General features: G+C 41.5%; 1 protein-coding gene across 4 annotated transcripts in view; it reads right to left on the bottom strand.

The window, feature by feature from the left end:
* APAF1 (apoptotic peptidase activating factor 1) overlaps positions 1–18,253 on the bottom strand; it is a 435,848-nt gene that overhangs the window by 189,284 nt on the left and 228,311 nt on the right. For all 4 annotated transcript variants that reach the window (XM_053717008.1, XM_053717007.1, XM_053717010.1 and 1 more), the window contains one exon: positions 17,117–17,242. In XM_053717008.1, coding sequence (XP_053572983.1) covers positions 17,117–17,242 — 126 coding nt within the window. The remainder of the gene's footprint in view (positions 1–17,116; positions 17,243–18,253) is intronic.

Here is an 18,253-nt window from a genome sequence, read left to right as displayed (position 1 = left end):
CTCCCTGATTGGCCTGTATAGCTAGCTGTGCTGCCACTTTGCACTGGGTTGATCTAATATCAAACCCACATGATTATTGTAGCACCATTACATCTCTTTCTACTACACCAATAGTAGCAGCACTCTGACTACTGTCGTACAATACTGCACAGATAATTGGTGGAGGTTGGCAATTGTGAGCTACAGTTTATCAATATAGGAGACAGAAATGCCTTGTTATCTGAAGACCAGCAGCTTATTTGTTTTATGTGAAGCCATTGTACAATATACAGAGTGTTGCTAAACCTACCAGAAGATTAATAAATGAGGAGAGAACTCACAAATATTCCTCAATACTCTGCAGTGCACACATATGCTGTAAATGCCCTACTGGAAAATCTTTATACAGGGAGTGCAGAATTATTAGGCAAATGAGTATTTTGACCACATCATCCTCTTTATGCATGTTGTCTTACTCCAAGCTGTATAGGGTCGAAAGCCTACTACCAATTAAGCATATTAGGTGATGTGTGCATAATTATTAGGCAACTTCCTTTCCTTTGGCAAAATGGGTCAAAAGAAGGACTTGACAGGCTCAGAAAAGTCAAAAATAGTGAGATATCTTGCAGAGGGATGCAGCACTCTTAAAATTGCAAAGCTTCTGAAGCGTGATCATCGAACAATCAAGCGTTTCATTCAAAATAGTCAACAGGGTCGCAAGAAGCGTGTGGAAAAACCAAGGCGCAAAATAACTGCCCATGAACTGAGAAAAGTCAAGCGTGCAGCTGCCAAGATGCCACTTGCCACCAGTTTGGCCATATTTCAGAGCTGCAACATCACTGGAGTGCCCAAAAGCACAAGGTGTGCAATACTCAGAGACATGGCCAAGGTAAGAAAGGCTGAAAGACGACCACCACTGAACAAGACACACAAGCTGAAACGTCAAGACTGGGCCAAGAAATATCTCAAGACTGATTTTTCTAAGGTTTTATGGACTGGTGAAATGAGAGTGAGTCTTGATGGGCCAGATGGATGGGCCCGTGGCTGGATTGGTAAAGGGCAGAGAGATCCAGTCCGACTCAGACGCCAGCAAGGTGGAGGTGGAGTACTTGTTTGTGCTGGTATCATCAAAGATGAGCTTGTGGGGCCTTTTCGGGTTGAGGATGGAGTCAAGCTCAACTCCCAGTCCTACTGCCAGTTTCTGGAAGACACCTTCTTCAAGCAGTGGTACAGGAAGAAGTCTGCATCCTTCAAGAAAAACATGATTTTCATGCAGGACAATGCTCCATCACAGGCGTCCAAGTACTCCACAGCGTGGCTGGCAAGAAAGGGTATAAAAGAAGAAAATCTAATGACATGGCCTCCTTGTTCACCTGATCTGAACCCCATTGAGAACCTGTGGTCCATCATCAAATGTGAGATTTACAAGGAGGGAAAACAGTACACCTCTCTGAACAGTGTCTGGGAGGCTGTGGTTGCTGCTGCACGCAATGTTGATGGTGAACAGATCAAAACACTGACAGAATCCATGGATGGCAGGCTTTTGAGTGTCCTTGCAAAGAAAGGTGGCTATATTGGTCACTGATTTGTTTTTGTTTTGTTTTTGAATGTCAGAAATGTATATTTGTGAATGTTTAGATGTTATATTGGTTTCACTGGTAAAAATAAATAATTGAAATGGGTATATATTTGTTTTTTGTTAAGTTGCCTAATAATTATGCACAGTAATAGTCACCTGCACACACAGATATCCCCCTAAAATAGCTAAAACTAAAAACAAACTAAAAACTACTTCCAAAACTATTCAGCTTTGATATTAATGAGTTTTTTGGGTTCATTGAGAACATGGTTGTTGTTCAATAATAAAATTAATCCTCAAAAATACAACTTGCCTAATAATTCTGCACTCCCTGTATATCAACTGTTTGCTGGATTGAGGAGCTTCTCAAGCACTAGCAGGCACACTTTCTTTTCAGATCGATCTAGACTCTTATAACCCATTTGGCACTGCTGACTTGTTATCACTTTGTTTTAGCTGGGAGGGCAGAATTACTATTCTCATTAAGAGACTGCTGCCTTTTGTCAGATTTCCCATTGAAGCAGAGAATCAGATGACTTCTATGTTTGCTAAACTACAGGCCATTCTTCATGCTTGATACACTGCTGGGTCTGACTGCTGTATTCCTAGCATCTGTCTGCCTCTTTTGATTTTGACTAATGACCTCAGGCAGATATTGGCAGTAGACTTTGTGAGCTCTGACAGTTCCACAGGGATTTAACTACTGATTGCTCATTTCACACAATCTTTTCTTATAAAAAGGAACACAAATCTACTTTATGTTACTGATCACAATACTGAAGTTAGTCGTACATTTTTAGGGTTGCTTATTCTTATAGTTCTCTAACTACTTTACCCATGTGGAACATTATAATTACAATATCTGGGTATGTAGTTAGATATCTACATGTGTATATGAAGGCCACCTCTTATCTCAGTGCATTTTGACAGCTTTTCCCAGTTAGACAGTGCTAGTTTATGTGTGTCACAAAAATAACATAGTGCTCACTCCCATGGAGTTATGAGTCAGCACTGATTGGCTAAATGCAATTCTGTCAAAAAAACTGAGATAAGGGGGCAGTCTGCAGAGGATTAGATACAAGGTAATCACAGAGGTAAAAAGTATATTAATATAACTGTGTTGATTATGCAAAACTGGGGAATGGGTAATAAAGGGATTATCTGTCTTTATAAACAATAAAAATATCAAGTAGACTGTACCTTTAAGCATGCTCTTTTTATTATATCAGTATTTCGACCTGCTAATGATCAAGTACACTATTTACCAACATAACTGGTATAAGGGCCACATGCATGTTTCTTTGCATGACTTTATTTAATTAGTTGGTGACTCATTTGATGTTGACAGGATGCTGTTTATACTTAGTTCCCATGTGCTTTACATCATGCACCTGTTATTGTGGAGCTTTTAAAGCATATATTTGATATGTTTTCAATTTTAGGCTGTCCCCCATCAACATGGATTCATAGGGCTTATAATGCTATGTTTGACTTGAGTGGCTTTAATGTATATTCCTATAACACCCTCTCATCTATTGATGGTATATTTGCTGTTAATGCTATTGGACTGTACTGTCAGGATGTTTCATTGATGTTTACTTGAAGAAGTTGATATGCAAGCTGATACGCTATGTGTTAATATATCAGGTAAACTCTTACTTCTAGATGATTTTTGTTCTATATTTCTGATACTATACAGCTCAGTATGTAATATGATTTTATTATAAAAGATAACATCACGGTCTATGTTTACCTACATATGCTTCATGTACTGAGCTGATCTGCAATAAAGTTTCAGGATTTCTTTCTTCAGAAAGCATATTATACACAGTGTCTGGATTTGATGCCCTTCAGTTTATCTACTAATGGTGCTATTTCAATATATCACAGCATGTTCTCAATCCACTTGGAACTTTAGAATGTTCTGTATTTATTAGTGCACATTGAAAAGCAATTATAATCTGTTGCTATGCTTAACTTAGAATATGATGTATACCTTTCCTCTTCTAAGTATACCAACTTGCTTCTATTAATTGTATGCTCCCTGTAGTTTACATTGTTTAACACTCACTGTTTTGTTCTAATGTCACACATGTTGAACCTATTAATATTTTTTTTTAAGTTTCTATACCTTATGATCACATATATTATTACCTACTGCCAACTCAGCATTGGACTTTTATATTTCCACAACTATTCTGCTGCTCCTGATATTTTCCTAGATATAATATCTTGCATGGCTATAATTCTTTATGTTTGTCTATCTAGCTAATCCTTGATAAACACAATATTACTTTACTACTTAAAACCTCATTAAAGAGAGATAAAACTGTCTGTTTCATTGTTTTAATAAAAAACACTAGACCATGGGTTATACTTAAAGGGACACTGTACCCAATTTTTTTCTTTCGTGATTCAGATAGAGCATGACATTTTAAGCAACTTTCTAATTTACTCCAATTATCAAATTTTATTTATTCTCTTGGTATCTTTATGTAGAGACCCCAGATATATCTTCCTGTAGAGACCCCAGCCCCCTTGTAAGGGTGTGACAGGAAATTGACACTGCACAAATGATTTTAAATAAATAGGTAAATCCTTTTAAAATTATAAATAATATAAAATGCAATGGTTTCTATTAAAGGGACACTGAACCCAATTTTTTTCTTTCATGATTTAGATGGAGCATGCAATTTTAAGCAACTTTCTAATTTACTCCTATTATCAATTTTTATTTATTCTCTTGGTATCTTTATTTTAAATGCAAGAATGTAAGTTTAGATGCCGGCCCATTTTTGGTGAACAACCTGGGTTGTCCTTGCTGATTGGTGGATAAATTCATCCACCAATAAAAAAACTGCTGTCCAGAGTGCTGAACCAAGAAAAAAAGCTTAGATGCCTTCTTTTTCAAATAAAGATAGCAAGAGAATGAAGAAAAATTGATAATAGGAGTAAATTAGAAAGTTGCTTAAAATTGCATGCTCCATCTAAATCATGAAAGAAAAAATTTGGGTTCAGTGTCCCTTTAATAGAAACCATTGCATTTTATATTATTTATAATTTTAAAAGGATTTACCTATTTATTTAAAATCATTTGTGCAGTGTCAATTTCCTGTCACACACTTACAAGGGGGCTGGGGTCTCTACAGAAAGATATATCTAGCTTGATGCCATACATTAAATATAGAGTAACATGACGTGTTTTACTATTCAGCAAATACTGGAAAAACAAAGTCAGGTTTGCCCATGCTCATAGGAGGGTAGAATGCAACTTTAGTCAGCAATATGTCATCTCCCTTAGGGCAGTGGCTACACTACGAATAAGTGCTCATTTTGCAAGAAAACAACTAAGTTGTTAACTGTTTTTTTTACATAATATTTCTTTTTATGTTTACTTACTTTAGCCTAATAGTTGTTTTTCATTACTAAAATAGCATTGTTTCATATTCCTTTAAAGGGTACCATAAAACAAAATAAAATGTACAATTATAATATCTTATTTTCAAACTCTCCCCTTTAAATTAATTTTTATCTGTTTTAGAACTCTTGAAGTTTTCCTTCATCTATAAAGGGACATGAAACCCAATTTTTTTCTTACATGATTTGAAGAGAGCATGCATTTTTAAACAATTTTCAAATTTCCAATGATCTAATTCGCTTCATTTTATTAATATCCTTTCTTGAAAAGCATATCCGTATAGACCCAGTTGTTGCTGATTGGTGGCTGCACATAGATGCTTTGAGTGATTGGCTCACCCATGTGCATTGCTATTTCTTCAACAAAGGATATCTGAATAATGAAGCAATTTAGATAATAGTAGTAAATTGTAATGTTGTTTAAAATTGTATTCTCTATCTGAATCATGAAAACATTTTTGGGTTTCATGTCCCTTTAAATGCATCATTTAAAATATTTTCAATTCCTCTAAGCTGTCTTAGGCAACATGAAAAATAAATATTTAGCATTTTGAAATCTGTGTAGCTATATCTTGTTTTAATTTGTTCATAAACAGATGACATATAAAAAACATAATTTATGCTTACCTGATAAATTTATTTCTCTTGTAGTGTATCCAGTCCACGGATCATCCATTACTTATGGAATATATTCTCCTTCCCAACAGGAAGTTGCAAGAGTCCACCCACAGCAAAGCTGCTATATAGCTCCTCCCCTAACTGCCATATTCAGTCATTCGACCAAAAACATACAGAGAAAGGAAAAACCATAGGGTGCAGTGGTGACTGTAGTTCAAATGAAAAAATTACCTGCCTTAAAGTGACAGGGCGGGCCGTGGACTGGATACACTACAAGAGAAATACATTTATCAGGTAAGCATAAATTATGTTTTCTCTTGTTAAGTGTATCCAGTCCACGGATCATCCATTACTTATGGAATACCCATACCAAAGCTAAAGTACACGGATGATGGGAGGGACAAGGCAGGTACTTAAACGGAAGTTACCACTGCCTGTAAAAAAAAACCTTTCTCCCAAAAATAGCCTCCGAAGAAGCAAGGTATCAAATTTGTTAAATTTGAAAAAGTATGAAGCGCAGACCAAGACTCCGTCTTGTAAATCTGTTCAACAGAAGCCACATTTAAAAAAGGCCCAAGTGAAAACCACAGCTCTAGTAGAATGAGCTGCAATCCCTTCAGGAGGCTGCTGTCCAGCAGTCTCATAAGCTAAATGAATTATGCTTTTTAACCAAAAAGACAGAGAGGCTGCTGAAGTCTTTTGACCTCTCCTCTGTCCAGAATAGACAACAAACAAGGTGAACGTTTGATGAAAACTGTAGTAGCTTGTAAGTAAAACTTTAAAGCACAAACCACGTCCAATATTGTGTAATAGACGTTCCTTCTTTGAGGAAGGATTAGGATACAAGCATGGAACAACTATCTCTTGAGTGATGTTCTTGTTAGATACCACCTTAGGAAAAAACCCAGGTTGGTACACAGGACTACCTTATCCGTACGAAGGACCAGATAAGGAGAATCACATTGTAACACAGATAACTTGGAGACTCTACGAGTCGAGGAAATAGCTACCCAAAAGGAACTTTCCAAGATAAAGATTGATATCTATGGAACAAAAAAGGTTCAAACGGAACTTCTTGAAGAGCCTTAAGAACCAGGTTTAAGCTCCATGGTGGAGCAACAGTTTTAAACACAGGCTTGGATCTAACCAAAGCCTGACCAAATGCCTGAACGTCTAGAATACCTGCCAGACGCTGGTGCAAAAAAATAGACCGAGTAAAAATCTATCCCTTTTAAGGAATTAGCTGACAACCCTTTTCTCAAAAACATCTTGGAGAAAAGATAATATCCTGGGAATCCAGGCTTTACTCCATGAGTAACCCTTGGATTCATAACAATCAGATATTTACACCATATGTATGTTCAATTTTCCTAGAGACAGGCTTTCATGTCTGTATTAAGGTATCAATGACTGACTCGGAGAAGCCATGCTTTGATAACATCAAGCGTTCAGTCTCCAGGCAGTCCATCTCAGATTGATTCTATTTAGATGGTTGAAAGGACCCTGAAGTAGAGGGACCTGTCTCAGAAGCAGAGGCCGTGATGGAAAGGATGACATGTCCACCAGATCTGCATACCAGGTCCTGCGTGGCTACGCAGGCGCTGTCAAAAACACCAAAGCCCTCTCCTGCTTGGTCTTGACCTCCGAAGGAAATCCCACTCCCCCGGAAGAAAAGTCTGACGACTTAGAAAATCCACCTCCCAGTTCTCAACACCTGGGATATGGATAGCTGATAGACAAGAGTGAGTCTCTGTCCAGTGAATTATTGTAAGACTTCTAACATCACTAGGGAACTTCTGTTCCCCCTTGATGGCTGATGTAAGCCACAGTCGTGTATATTGTCCGACTGAGTATGATGTACCTCAGAGTTGCTAACTGAGGCCAAGTCTGAAGAGCATGGAATATCACTCCCAGAATATTTATTAGAAGGAGGGTCTCCTCCTAAGTCCACTATCCCTGAGCCTTCAGGGAGTTCCAGACTGCATCCCAACCTAAAAGGCTGGCATCCATTGTAACAATTGTCCCATCTGACCTGCGGAAGGTCATACCCTTGGACAGATGGACCCGACATAGTCACCAGAGAAGAGAATCTCTGGTCTCTTGGTCCAGGTTCAACAGGGGGACAAATCTGTGTAATCCCCGTTCCTCTGACTGAGCATGCATAGTTGCAGCGGTCTGAAATGTAGACGTGCAAACGGTACTATGTCCCTTGCCGCTACCTATTAAGCCGATTTCATTCATGTACTGAGCCACCGAAGGGCGCGGATGGGATGAAAAACACGGCAGAAATTTAGAAACTTTGACAACCTGGACTCCGTCAGGTAAATTTTCATTTCTACAGAATCTATCAGAGTCCCTAGGAGGGAAACCCTTGAGATTGGGGATAGAGAACTCTTTCCTTGTTCACTTTCCACCCATGTGATCAGAAATGCCAGTACTACGTCCGTATGAAACTTGGCAATTTGGATTTTTGACGCCTGTATCAGGATGTCGTCTAACTAAGGGGCCACTTCTATGCCCCGCGGCCTAAGGACCGCCAAAGCGACCCCAGAACCTCCATAAAGATTCTTGGGGCTCTTAGATATCCCAAAGGAAAGAGCTACAAACTGGTAATGCCTGTCTAGAAAGGCAAACCTGAAAAACGAAGGTGATCTTTATGCATCACCATGTGAGGATAAGCATCCTTCAAATCCATTGTAGTCCTCTATTGACTCTCCTGGATCATAGTTAAGATGGTACGAATAGTTTCCATCTTAAATGATGGAATTCTGAGGAATTTGTTTAAGATCTTTAGATCCAAAATAGGTCTGAAGGTTCCCTCACTTTGGGAACCACAAACAGATTTGAGTAAAAACTCTGTCCCTGTTCCTCTCTTGGAACTGGATGGATCTCGTACACAATGTAAGAATGCCTCCTTCTTTATCTGGTTTGCAGATAATTGTGAAAAGCGAAATCTCCCATTTTTTGTTGGGGGGGAATCTTTGAAATCCAGAAGATATCTCTGGGATATAAATTCCAATGCCTAGGGATCCTGGGCATCTCTTGCCCACGCCCGGGCGAAGAATGAAAGTCTGCACCCTATAGGATCCGTTACCGGATAGGGGTCCGTTCCTTCATGCTGCCTTAGAGGCAGCAGCAGGCTCCTTGGCCTGCTTATCTTTGTTCCAGGTCCAATTGTCTCCAGACCGCCTTGGGCTGAGCAAAAATTCCCTCTTGTTTTGCCTTAGAGGAAGTGGATGCCACACCTGCCCTGAAGTTTTAAAAGGCACGAAAATTAGACCTTTTTTGGCCCTTGATTCCTATCCTGAGGAAGGGCATGACCTTTTCCTCCAGTGATATAAGCAATAATCTCCTTCACACCAGGCCCGAATAGGGTCTGCCCCTTGAAGGGAAGTTAAGTAGCTTATTTATTAAAGTCACGACAGCTGACCATGATATAAGCCATAGCGCTCTGCGCGCCAGTATAGTAAAAAACAGAATTCTTAGCCGTTAGTCTAGTCAAATGAACAAAGGCATCAGAAAACAAAGGAATTGGCTAGCATAAGCTTGTCAAATATATTCATCCAATGGAGTCGCTAACTGTAAAGCCTCATCAAGAGACTCAACCCAGAACGCCGCAGCAGTAGTGACAGAAGCAATGTATGCAAGGGGCTGCAGGATAAAACCCTGTTGAATAAACATTTTTTATCCATTGGATCTAAAAAGCACAACTGTCCTCGCCAGAGGTAGTGGTACGCTTAGCTAGAGTAGAAACTCTTCTCTCCACCTTAGGAACTGTCTGCCAGAAGTCCCGTGTGGTGGTAACTATTAGAAAACATTCTTCTAAAAAATAGGAGGGGAAGAGAACGGCACACCTGGTCTATCCCATTCCTTATTAAAAAAAATTTTTTTTTAGTAAACCTCTTTAGGTATTGGAAAAACATCAGTACACACCGGCACTGCATATTATTTATCCAGTCTACACAATTTCTCTGGCCCTGCGATTGTACACATTCATTCAGAGCAGCCAAAGCCTCCCTGAGCAACAAGTGGAGGTTCTCAAGCATAAATTTTAAATGTAGAAATATCAGAATCAGGTTAAATCATCTTCCCTGAGTCAAAAAAATCACCCACAGACTAAGCATATTGTGAGGTAGTATCATACATGGTTCTTAAAGCGTCTGTATGCTCTGTATCTACCCCCAGAGCTATCTGCTTTCCTTTAATTTCAGGTAGTCTGACTAATACTGCTGCCAGAGTATTATTCACCACCTTTGCCATGTCTTGTAAAATAAACGCTATGGACGCCCTTGATGTACTTGGCGCCATTTGAGCGTGAGTCCCTGAAGCGGGAGTCGAAGGGTCTGACACGTGGGGAGAGTTAGTCGGCATAACTACCCCCACGACAGAATCCTCTGGTGATAATGTTTTTAAAGACAAAAAATGATCTTTATTGTTTAACATGAAATCAGTACATCTGGTACACATTCTAAGATGGGGTTCCACCATGGCTTTAAAACATAATGAACACAGAGCTTCCTCTATGTCAGACATGTTAGAACAGACTAATAATGAGACTAATAAGCTTGGAAAACACTTTAAATCAAGTTAACAAGCAAATATATAAAACGTTACTGTGCCTTTAAGAGAAACAAATTTTGTCAAAATTTGAAAAACAGTGAAAAAAGGCAGTAAAACAAACAAAATTTTTACAGTACATGTAATAAGGTAACAGAGCATTGCACCCACTTGCAAATGGATGATTAACCCCTTAATGCAAAAAACAGATAAAAAAAACGACATAGACGTTTTTAAAAACAGACACAACAAAACTGCCACAGCAGAGCTGTGGATTACCTTCCCTATAAACGATTTTGGAAGTCTTTTTATCCCTTTAGAAATGTCCTGTAGTATTCATGGGACTGCTGAGGGAATCTGGGTAATTCATTTTGTAATTTTAACTGCGCAAAAAAGCGCTAAATTAGGCCCCTCCCACTCATATTACAACAGTGGGAAGCTTCAGTTAACTGTTTCTATGCAAAATTTAAGCCAGCCATGTGGAAAAAACTTAGGCCCCAATAAGTTTTATCATCAAACATATGTTAAAAACGATTAAACATGCCAGCAAACGTTTTAAAACACATTTTTACAAGAGTATGTATCTCTATTAATAAGCCTGATACCAGTCGCTTTTACTGCATTTAAGGCTATACCAACATTACAGTGTTATCACCAATGTACGTTAAAAAACGATTAAACATGCCAGCAAACGTTTTAAAACACATTTTTATAAGAGTATGTATATCTATTAATAAGCCTGATACCAGTCGCTATCGCTGCATTTAAGGCTTTACTTACATTATTTCGGTATCAGCAGTATATTTTTAGTCAATTCCATTCCTAGAAAAATATTTTACTGCACATACCTTATCTGCAGGAAAACCTGCACGCCATTCCCCCTCTGAAGTACCTCACTCCTCAGAATGTGTGAGAACAGCAAATGGATCTCAGTTACGTCTGCTAAGATCATAGAAAAACGCAGGCAGATTCTTCTTCCAAATACTGCCTGAGAAAAACAGCACACTCCGGTGCCATTTAAAAATAACAAACTTTTGATTGAAGAATAAACTAAGTATAATCACCACAGACTCTCACGACCTCCTATCTATGTTGAGGCTTGCAAGAGAATGACTGAATATGGCAGTTAGGGGAGGAGCTATATAGCAGCTTTGCTGTGGGTGGACTCTTGCAACTTCCTGTTGGGAAGGAGAATATATTCCATAAGTAATGGATGATCCGTGGACTGGATACACTTAACAAGAGAAATAAACAATATTATTCTTTATAATATATAATCACAATAAAAAGCAATCTGAAAAGAAAAAAAAAGTTACAACTTGCTAAACATATTAGGCTGATGATCTGTGGACTAAATTACCAAATATTAGCAACTTCATGCATATAATATAGACAAAAACATAAATTATGCTTACCTGATAATTTCATTTCCATCGAGGGGAGGAGAGTGCACGGCTTCATTCCTTACTTGTGGGAATTAAGAACCTGGCCACCAGGAGGAGGCAAAGACACCCCAGCCATAAGCTTAAATACCTCCCCCACTTCCCTCATCCCCCAGTCATTCTGCAGAGGGAACCAGAAACAGTAGGAGAAATATTAGGGTAAAAAAGGTACCAGAAGATGAATAAATTTAGGGCCCCCCAACGGAGATACGGGTGGGAGCCGTGGACTCTCCTCCCCTCGATGGAAATGAAATTATCAGGTAAGCATAATTTATGTTTTCCATCTAAAGGGGAGGAGAGTCCACAACTTCATTCATTACTTCTGGGAACATATACCCAAGCTCTAGAGGACACTGAATGAAACCGGGAGGGTAAAAGTCGGACCCTAATCTAAGGGCACCACAGCCTGCAAAACCTCTCCCCAAAAACAGCTTCCGCAGAAGCAAAAACGTCACATTTGTAAAACTTTGTAAAAGTGTGTAAGGACGACCAGGTAGCCACCTTACAAATTTGCTCCATAGAGGTCTCATTCTTGAAGGCTCAAGATGAACCCACAGCTCTAGTCGAATGAGCCGTGATCCTCTGAGGAGGCTTATGTCCCGCTGTCTCATAAGCCAAGCGAATCAAGCTCCTCAACCAAAAAGACAAAGTAGCAGCAGAGGCCTTTTGCCCCTTGCGCTTCCCAGAATGCACCACAAAAAGAGATGTAGACTGTCTGAAATCCTTTGTAGCCTGAAGATAGAACTTCAAGGCACGAACCACATCCAGGTTATGAAGTAACCTCTCCTTTGAAAAAGAAGGGTTAGGACACAAAGAAGGAACAACTATTTCCTGATTAATGTTACGGATGGACACCACCTTGGGGAGAAACCCCAACCCAGTGCGAAGTACAGCCTTATGCGCATGAAACACTAGATAAGGAGGATCACATTGCAAGGCAGCTAGTTCAGATACTCTGCGTGCCGATGCAATAGCCAACAGGAAGAGAACCTTCCAGGACAGAATTTTAATTTCTATGGAATGCATAGGTTCAAACTGAACCCTCTGCAAAGCCTTAAGGACTAAGTTTAAGCTCCAAGGGGGAGCCGACTGTCTAAACACAGGCCTGATCCTAGACAGAGCCTGAACAAAAGATTGAATGTCAGGGAGCTCAGTGAGTCTCCTATGCAACAAAACTGATAATGTCGAAAACTGTCCCTTTAAGGAACTAGCGGCAAGCCCCTTCTCCAAACCATCTTGGAGAAAGGACAGAATCCTGGATACCTTCACCTTGTGCCAAGGATATCCATGCTTCTCACACCAGGACAAGTCCTCCACACCTTATGGTAAATGCGACAAGTGACTGGCTTCCTTGCCTGAATTAGAGTATCAATCACACTCTCTGAAAAGCCTCTCTTGGCTATGACTAGGCGTTCAATCTCCACGCAGTCAGCCTCAGAGAATCTAGATTTCGATGTTGAAAGGGGCCTTGTGACAGTAGATCCCTGCGACAGGGTAACCTCCACGGCGGAGAGGAAGACATCCCCACCAGATCCGCAAACCACGTCCTCCGCGGCCACGAAGGAGCAATCAGAATGGCAGCTAGGCTAAAACCCCAAGGAACCACTAAGGCATCTATCAGCTTTGCCTGGGGATCCCTGGACCTCGACCCGTATCGAGGTAGCTTGCAATTGAGTCTGGACGCCATGAGGTCTATCTCCAGCGCTCCCCATCTGTGACAAATCTCCCAAACACCTCAGGGTGAAGAGACCCTTCCCCCGGATGGAAGGATTGTCTGCTGAGAAAGTTTGCCTCCCAGTTGTCCACACCCGGAATGTGAATCGCTGATGGTTGATGTAAGCCACCGAGGTAATGTTGTCTGTCTGGAATCTGATAAAACTGACCGACTCCAGAGAAGGCCATGCCTTCAGAGCATTGTATCGCTTGTAGTTCTAGGATGTTGATCGGAAGGAGAGACTCCTCCCTGGACCACCTTCCTTGTGCCATCCTGGCACCCCAAACAGCTCCCCATCCTCCCCATCAGACAGGCGTCCATGGTCACAATCTCCCAGGACGGTCCCCATGGACAGTTGCTCCGGACAAATCCACCTAGAGAGGGAGTTCCAAGTCCAAGCATCCATGGATATCAGCTGTGATAGATCTGAATGATCGCCGTTTCACTGTCTCAACATGCACAACTGAAGAGGTCTGAGATGGAACTTTGCAAATGGGATGACATGTATGCTTGACACCATGAGACCTATCACCTCCATACATTGAGCCACCGACAGGCTTGTGGAGGACTGAAGGGAAAGACAGGTGGACGCAAGCTTCCTGTGCCGCTGATCTGAGAGAAATATCTTCATGGACATAGAGTCTATTATCGTACCCAGCAACTCCACCCTGTTGCTGGGAACCAGGGAACTCTTTCCTGCGTTGATCTTCCACCCGTGAGATTGGAGCAGAAGAAGAAGAGCCCTCGAATGATCCTCTGCACGGCTGAGCAACAAAGCCTGAACTAGGATGTCGTCCAGGTAAGGCAGCACCGCAATGCCCCTGGATCTGGCCACTGCCAGCAGTGCCCCCAGAACCTTCGTGAAGACTCTCAGGGCCGTTGCCAGACCAAAAGGAAGGGCCACAAACTGGAAGTGTTGGTCCAGAAACACAAATCTTAGGAACCTGAAGTGGTCCCTGTGAATTGACACATGAAGGTAAGCGTCCTTCAAATCTACAGTTGTCATGAACTGTCCTTCTTGAACTAGGGGCAGAATAGATCTGATTGTTTCCATTTTGAACGATGGAACACTCAGAAACTTGTTTAAAAACACTTTAGGTCCAGAATCGGGTGGTACGTGCCCTCTTTCTTTGGGACCACAAACAGATTGGAATAGTACCCTAGACCCCTTTCTGCTAGGGGTACTGGAACGATAACCCAGAGAGAGGCAAGATCTCTCACACTCTAGAAAGAACTCTCTCTTCTCCGGTCTTGAAGACAAGTTTGACAGGAGAAATCTGCACCTGAGGCGGATGGGATCTGAACCCTATCCTGTAACCTTGGGAGACCAATTCTAGAACCCAAGGCTCCTGAACGTCCTGCAACCATGCGTCTGAGAATAGAGATAATCTGCCCCCTACGTGATCCGGAGACTGGTCGGGTGCCGCCCCTTCATGCCGATTTCATCTCGGTGGGCTTATTGCTCTGCTTAGACTAGTTCAAAGATTGAGCGGCTTCCAAGATCCCTTGGACTGGTCCGCTTTTGCGCCGGTTTGCTGGCGCTGGGTCTTGTCCGCACGAAAGGGACGAAAAGTAGATCCTTTAGGCTTAGCCTTCTTATCCTGCGGTAGGGAAGCTCTCTTGCCTCCCGTAACTGTGGATATAATCGAATTGAATCCTGGACCAAACAGGATCTTTCCTTGAAAAGGCAGGGACAACAGCCTCGCCTTAGAGGTCATGTTTGCAGACCAAGATTTTAGCCACAGAGCCCTGTGCGCTAAAACAGAAAAACCTGACACCTTAGCATTCAGGCAAATAATTTGCGTATTGGCATTACAGATGAAAGAATTGGTGATCTTCAGCGCCTTAATCTTCTTCTGTATCTCGTAGATGGATGTCTCCCCCTCGACCATTTAACACAGGGATTCACACCAATATGTTGCAGCTCCAGCAACCACCGCAATCGCTGCTGCTGGCTGAAAAACAAACCCTGTGTGCTGAAACATCTTTCTCAACATATTTTCCAGCTTTTTATCCATGGGCTCTTTAACCGACGAACTATCCTCGAGGGGAATAGTCGTCCGCTTCGCGATCGTAGAGATAGCCCCATCCACCTTAGGGATGGTCCCCCACAGCTAAAGCTGAGAGTCGGGAACGGGGAACAGTTTTTTAAAAGAAGAAGAGGAACAGGAAGAACCTAATCGCTCCCATTCGTTCTTAATATTATTAGCCATCTTAACGGGAACCGGAAAAAGACTGAGGTACTACCCTGTCCTCGTATACCTTGTCAAGCTTAGGAATCGCAGGTTCCTCCGGTATCCTAGGTTCCAGAACCTCCAGAGTAGCAAGCACCTACCATAGTAGAAAGCGCAAATTTTCCATCCTAAACCTATAACCAGGATCCTCCGCCGCCGGAGGTTTAGATGACACGGACTCCGACCCAGAAGAGACCTCCTCCAAAGAATCTGAGTGGGCCTCATCATCGTATAGAGCCTCTGGATCTTCCATCGGCGAGGACAAACCCTGGGCCGGGCTGCTATGACTAACTTGCGCTTAGCAGAACGTGGTAAGGCATGGATCACTTTCAAAACCGCCGATTCCAGTTGGTCCGCAAAATCTGACGGCCAGCGAATCTCTCCGGAAGAAGTAACGGTTGGACCCCGGGGCGCTGCATGTGCAATTGGAGATGAATGTATGGAACGCATCTCCTGGGACGAAGAACCTTCAGAGATGGACGGCTCAGTAGTACTAGACACCTGTTTACATTTAGATGTTGTAACTTTATCAAGGCATGTGGAACATAGTTGAGCAGGCTGATCTACCAGAACCTCCTCACAATAAACACAGGAATGAGACTTTATTAAGGAAGAGTCCTCCATCGCTTGCGCGTTTGGTTAGACTAACTTTATTTATTAAAAAGGCACCTTTCTACCACCAATGCCTGGGGCACTCACCACCTCCTAGGACCCGAAATACAGAAACCGCTATGTCTCCTGCGCCACAGATCAACAGGAAAGATAGGTAGCCCCACCCAGTCACATGGAATGCCTGGCAGGACCGCCACAGCACTAGGGAAAAACACGCCAATAAATGGCAGCGCAAAGTTTCTACAAGTCCTGAGAGTTCCACATATTGCTAGAGCCTCATCTCCCACAAAACGCAGCAATGACACAATAAACAATATCATGTATAACACCCCCCCCCCCAGCCGTGCAATAATCCCCCTTCCAGGAATATTAACCCTTAATTCTGTAAAGATAAAAAGGCGCTACACTGTGACCCTGTTTTCTATGTTATCATCATAAATAAAAAAATGAAACAATCTTACCAGAATCTACGCCGTGGAACAGGAACACGGCCCTTCAAGTGTGACAGGTTAGTAGCCTCGCTCCTGACATGGACTTGAGTGAAGAAAGCAGGCAGCAAAACTCGTCAACGCCGACTGCTTAAGGAGCTGTTAATATGAGTTGGGATAGTTTCGCAGAAAGACTCTCCCTGCATCTCCGGACTCTAACTTTAGCCCAGGCTCTCACTGAGAGGCTGACAGGACTACTTAAAACTCCAGTCCCACTGCGAAGAGTACTACCCTCCATAAGAGACTACTCCGAAACCCCGGCACTCCTCTGCCATCCTCCTGTGACGAAAGGCAAAGAATGACTGGGGATGAGGGAAGTGGGGGAGGTATTTAAGCCTTTGGCTGGGGTGTCTTTGCCTCCTGGTGGCCAGGTTCTTAATTCCCACAAGTAATGAATGAAGCCGTGGACTCTCCTCCCCTTTAGATGGAAACAGGTATTTACATCTAATGCTTTTTTTTTTCTGTGAATGCCTTACCTTAACAGTCTGGTCATCAGAAGAGGTCAGGAATGAAGAACCTTCTGGAGAAAACGTGACACAATGAACCCAGCTCAAGTGCGCATTGAAGTCAGCTATCTTGGTACAGGAGTCTATATTCCACAGCTTAACAAAGGATAAGAGAATAAAGTAAATGTGATAATAAAAGTGAATTTAAAAAAGTGTCATTCATGATCTACCAAAATTATGAAAGTTTTAAGGCATTTTTGGGCTCATCATCTCTAAGCTAATAGTTGTAGCTAAATCCTCTTAAAGGACTTGCTGCTTTTTGCCTATTAGTAAATGCTAACTAATATCTGTTTTCAGTCTTTGCTTATATTTGTGGTTGCTCCCTAGTGGATGATACAACCTAGCCTGTTTAGGGGGAGTATGCACCTGGTTTATTCTGAGAGTGATACTCAGGACTTGGGATGTGAGCACAGTTCTGTATGTGACTGTAGTGTCTTTTTGGTTTTTAAGCATTATTTGAGGAAGCCAACATTTAGCTGTGGCGCCCTCACAGGTACAGAAAATATGCAGTGCTAAAAGACAGCAGAGTTTTCCTTTGTAGTGCTTGTGTATGTGTTTATACATATATACACTCACTATATTATACTAAAATTAACTAGTAGATTCAAAGTAAAACACCTAGGGCCAGATTACAAGTGGTGTGTTAATTTTTTTCTGGCATTACAAGTCAAAAGTTATCTATATATACAGTATATATATATATATATATATATATATATATATATATATATATATATATATATATATATATATGGTAAAATCTGAGTTTAGCGTTCTAAATTATTTTCTCGGCCATATCGCATTATTTTACTTCAAAAATTGGTATGGGAGTTCAGATGAAGTCTACCAACAATACTGCAGTGTTTGCGTCTCCAGAAACAAAAAGGGGAGCCATATTTTGGGGTTTAAATCCCTGTTCTCCCATAGACTTTCCCCAGCCAGCCAGCTCTGCTCACCTACATGGTACATTGCATCAAACCCTCAGCCTACAGCTTTTATACATTTGTAACTGTTTACTGAACACAGACACTTAAAGCAGCTCTGTCAGTACCTACTGTACAAACTGCTGAGAAAATAATGCTTACTCATCCCAGCCTGCCTTAAAGG

The sequence above is a fragment of the Bombina bombina genome, chromosome 6 (genome assembly GCF_027579735.1).
Source record: "Bombina bombina isolate aBomBom1 chromosome 6, aBomBom1.pri, whole genome shotgun sequence".
NCBI classification, from domain to species: domain Eukaryota; kingdom Metazoa; phylum Chordata; class Amphibia; order Anura; family Bombinatoridae; genus Bombina; species Bombina bombina.
This window is presented reverse-complemented; position numbering and strand designations above follow the sequence as displayed.